Below are 4,791 nucleotides of genomic sequence, written 5' to 3' on the forward strand. Positions count from 1 at the left end.
GAGAACATTTGAGGAAAATATTTAAATAATACGATATAAATTAATTGTTTTGTTTGGCGTATTTTTATCTTTTTTTCCCTGAAAATTTGCACGTTACACAACATAATTTTAAACAACTGATTTGATATTTATGATTAGCGAATTTCATATATTTACAAATAAATATATAAATATAGAATAAGAAATTATTTGTTACACAGACGACAAATCTGTTTTTTTACGATACATTTTTATAAGCATCACAACTCTCGTTTAGTAGCATTACGAATAACATAAATAACCACGTTTTCGTTACCATTTTTAGACCAAATCGAAATAATTAAAACACGAAATCTTCGTAATAATTCAGTTTAAATTTTTAACAGTTATAAATTAAGCAAGTATTTTAAACAATTCAACCGGAAAACATTAAATGTAAAGTACGTGTGCAAGAAAATCCGACTTCTAGAGCTAAGTTCAGAAAAGCCCGCCATTTGCAATTGAAAAAATTGTTTTATTTAAACATCAAAACCATATCACTTGTTGTTTTAAACAAAAGCTTATCGATTAATTGTTAGCAGCGGGCTCTTCTAAATATATTTCTAGAAGTCCCATCTTAATGAGAAGTTTCTTGAACGAAGTTTTTTAAATTAGTCGTTAACCAACTCCATTGAAAATTTTACTTTTTCCTTAATTAAAGATGTTAATTGATTTGTTCTATTACAGAGGTTGCGGCCGAGTTGCGGAAAAATTTCTATCGAAAATTGGAACTAAGTCAACAAATTTTAACCGGTAAATGTAATAAAAAGTCAAATTTATCAATATGATAATTTTGGCATATCTCTGCCTTTGATCTGTTTTGTATCTATGAAACTTGAAAATCAAGAAAAGAAAGAAAATGAATAACTTCGAGAAATAATGGAGAGGTTGCGGCCGATGTTTTCAACGCGAAAACGTGTACGTCGAACGTTCAGCGTTGCCTTCCTGTGAGTCTAGATGTTTTACAATAACGTTTGGAACGTCAGTGGAATCATGCTCGACGTTCCAAATGCCATTGTCAAGCTTCTAGACACACAGGAAGGCGGCGCTGAACGCCCGACGTACACGTTTTCGCGTTGAAAACGTCGGCCGCAACCTCTCCATTATTTCTCGAAGTTATTCATTTTCTTTCTTTTGTTGATTTTCAAGTTTCATAGATACAAAACAGATCAAAGGCATCATCAGATCAAACAGATATGCCAAAATTATCATCAGATCAAACAGATCAAACAGATATGCCAAAATTATCATATTGATAAATGCGATTTTTTATTATATTTACCGGTTAAAATTTGTTGGCTTTGTTCCAATTTTCGATAGAAATTTTTTTGATTAATGAAATTAATATATAAATATTACTGAACAACTCAGTATTCTCAGAAATAATTCTGCAGTTAAAATCATGAGGAATCGAATAATTCTTGCCTGTGTTTTCGTTTTGGTAATTCCTTTTGCTGATTTCGCGATTGTTGAAAATTCCTCGAAGTCGAATAAAGGTGTAGTTTCTGATGACGTAGAAATAGCTGGTCGTATTTTAAACGATTTTTACGATATATTTAATTATGTCACGAGTAATGTCGCTCGATTGATGCATCCCCTCATGTTGAAAATTACTGAAGAAGTAAACGTCACTCGCGCCTGTATCGAAGGTGGGATGCGTTTATTAAATGATTTAAAGCAAAATAAAGGCTGGACTCTACAATGTAAGTGAATTAAAATATGTTATATTTAAATAGTTAGCAAGTAAATATAAGTGATTACATATATATCCTCTTAATTGGTCGACTTTTAATGACGTTTAGCGATGCCTTAAAATATTAAACTTAATATAGATTTATATTTTCTTTATATCTGTAAGAAATAATATAAAAATATACAATAAATTTAAATCATTACGTAGAGATTCGTGTATCTATATACTAGCAGATAAGCCCGGCGTTTCTAGGGAAAAAAGTAACGATAGCGAAGATTAAGGTAATTACATTTTAGGCAATCTTACCCGTTTTCACAGTATTCAACAATTAGGTGCCCGTTTCCAGACTAATTAGAGAATTTTTACACGGGTCTGAAAATATGTCGGTTTCTCGCAAAAACGCAAAGAAACGCATCTAAAATAGCACAATAGAAGCCGAGTTCTTCAGGGTAAACCTTAATCATTTTCCACTTCCCTATGGAAGGGGGAATTTCGAAAAATCCTTTCGTAGTGTGCGTTCTCGTGAGGTACCCTAACTGTTTACCAAATTTCAATTTCCAACTTTCAACTCTTAACTGTTAAGCTCTGCACTTATTACCATTATATACATAGATTATAGAACATCCAAACGCGTTTTTTTATTAAGAAGTAATCTGTACGACATTATATTGTACACAGTGTGTGTAGACATCTGTTCAGTACGCAAAATTTGCAACGTTTTAATTTTTTATTATACTCAGTTTCTTTACGTTTTACTTTTCCGGCTGCTATAGGTAGGCCCATATAACAGAAGAAAAGTAAAGCCATCAGTCAAAACATGATTTTCTTAATATTTTTATATTTTGGACTTAAACACCGGAAAATGTCGAGAGATGCAAAGAAAAAAAGAAAAAATGCGGGTAAATTCTCTATGTATAGGCTAAACGTTATTGTGTGTTTTGAGAGCACGATTTTGTTCATCCTGCTTAATATGGTTAATAACTCGTGTACTTTTTGTCGAAAATTCCTGAAATTTTGCAGGAATGTTTGTTTATTAAGAAGACTGACGTTATAAATTTAGGTAATTAATGATCGAGGGGTGAGGAAATAAAAGGGCTCGCGTGTATTTTTAGTAGGTTCGGACTTAATGACGACTTTACTTTTTATTAGAATTTACAGTTTTATATAAAACGTATCCCAAACCTCAAAACTAAGATTTGTGCTATTTCATAATAGTTAAAAATTAAAATAGTTTGCCAAAAAAGTATTATAACAGACGGCCTAACACGAATTTTACATGTTACCAGAAGAGTTAAGCAAATCGTTGTTGATTTATGCATAAAACTGATGTAAGCATAAGACTGCTTGCACCTTTCCTGTTTACGCTCATTAAATAAAAAATAAAGTAGCGAAATATATCAAAATTTTGTAAAATGGATCTTTTAAATTATTTTTAATCACATCATAAAATAATATTTAGAAAAGAATTTCATAAGTCCTCATTAATTTGCAGCACATTTAAGACATCTGCGTTAATGGATAGTTAATAATTTTACATTGTAATCTTTTTTATGAATAGAGATATTATTGCTGAAGTATGTGCACACTTATTTATATTGATGCTGTTTATAATATTCGTAAATACAAAAATTTTCATTTAATTCCTTTCTAAAACTAAACGTACTAAATGATTATTTGAATACTTAATATCATGAATAATATTAATTTATATACAACAATACGGTAAATATGTATTACAGTAATTAGGTTATAACTAATTATAATTCGTAAAATTCTACTATAAAAAAATAAACTGTAATGAAGTTATCACATTTATTTTAATTATTATCAGTGAACTATAAAATACAATATTAATAACAATATTATAATTCTTTACACTCAAATTAAATTTATATTCATTTTATAATTCACCCTAAATATAAAAATTTTAAACTTAACATGAGCAAATCGATGAATCGTAAGAAACCTATTCAACAATTATACAGAGCCACCGTAGTTTCAATATCGTATAATTTAGCCTATATTTATTAATATTATTTTACAAATTAAAATACATTTCGAATATAATCAAGTAAAGCTATTTAATTTAACATATAAAATTAAAGAATATGTTAATTAGTAATTAATAATTCAATAAATTAACAAAAAATTAATATAATAACGCGTTTCTAACACGGAAGTAGCGTTCGTAAGTACTTGCTGTGTAGCTGCCTTGAACAGCAATATTATCTTGTGTTGCGAAGGTCATTTTGAATTACAAACAAATATTTATGTCTAGACACTGTTTTATTGCGTTATTCTATACCTTTGTTAAATATCGTCGAAGCTATAATTAATAGTTTGCATAAGCTTATAATCCAACGGTTCCCAATCTTTTTCGGGTGACGACCCCTTTTTATAAAAGCCAAGTGACCCGCGACCCCGGTACTATTGAAAAAGACATTTTTAATAAGGTAATTAAAAAAACAACGAAATTAGTTACAGTGGTACCTCAGGATACGAAATTAATTCGTTCCGAAACTGAGATCGTATCATGAAAATGTCGTAAGGTGAATCATTTTTCCCCATACGATTACATGTAAAACCAAATAATTCGTTCCAACACCAAAACACACTCAAATTAAAGCTAAGCAGTGCATTAAAAAAAAATATGTATAGTAAGGAAAACAATGAAAAATGCATTTTGTACTTCTAAATATATAAATAACCATAATAGAATAATAATTGATTAAAAAAATGTAGTTTTATTTGCACTTTACCTTTGACATAGACGACGGTGAAGGTGTAAACTGGTGGCGGAAGAGGGAGAAGGGAAATGATACTAAAAACTTAACTTACATAACATAATGTAACAAGAACTTAAAAATAACTTATAAAACAACACTAATTTTTTTATTATTATTTTTTCTTTTTTAATTTTTATTCACTGCTTTTTGTTTTCTCTCCTTCACTTCCACCGGCACTTTCACTGGATAGAGGTCGCTTGGTAAAATATCTATCCAAAGAGGTTTGGCTTTGCCTACTTTTTAAAATGTTTCTAAAATGACTTAGGCAAATGTCATTACTCCGAGCAGCAATAC

At 29.7% G+C, this 4,791-nt stretch overlaps 1 protein-coding gene across 1 annotated transcript in view; it reads left to right on the plus strand.

Annotated features, from left to right (window-relative positions):
* Nucleotides 1–1,437: 1,437 nt before the first annotated feature.
* Nucleotides 1,438–4,791, plus strand: part of LOC111642353 (nose resistant to fluoxetine protein 6-like) — a 28,009-nt gene continuing 24,655 nt past the window's right edge. Inside the window, exon 1 of the mRNA XM_023388687.1 lies at nt 1,438–1,721. Coding sequence (XP_023244455.1) covers nt 1,607–1,721 — 115 coding nt within the window. The 5' untranslated portion in view covers nt 1,438–1,606. The remainder of the gene's footprint in view (nt 1,722–4,791) is intronic.

Source organism: Centruroides sculpturatus, unplaced genomic scaffold (genome assembly GCF_000671375.1).
Source record: "Centruroides sculpturatus isolate CEXI.00-Female unplaced genomic scaffold, Cexi_2.0 scaffold1459, whole genome shotgun sequence".
Classification (NCBI taxonomy): Eukaryota; Metazoa; Arthropoda; class Arachnida; order Scorpiones; family Buthidae; genus Centruroides; species Centruroides sculpturatus.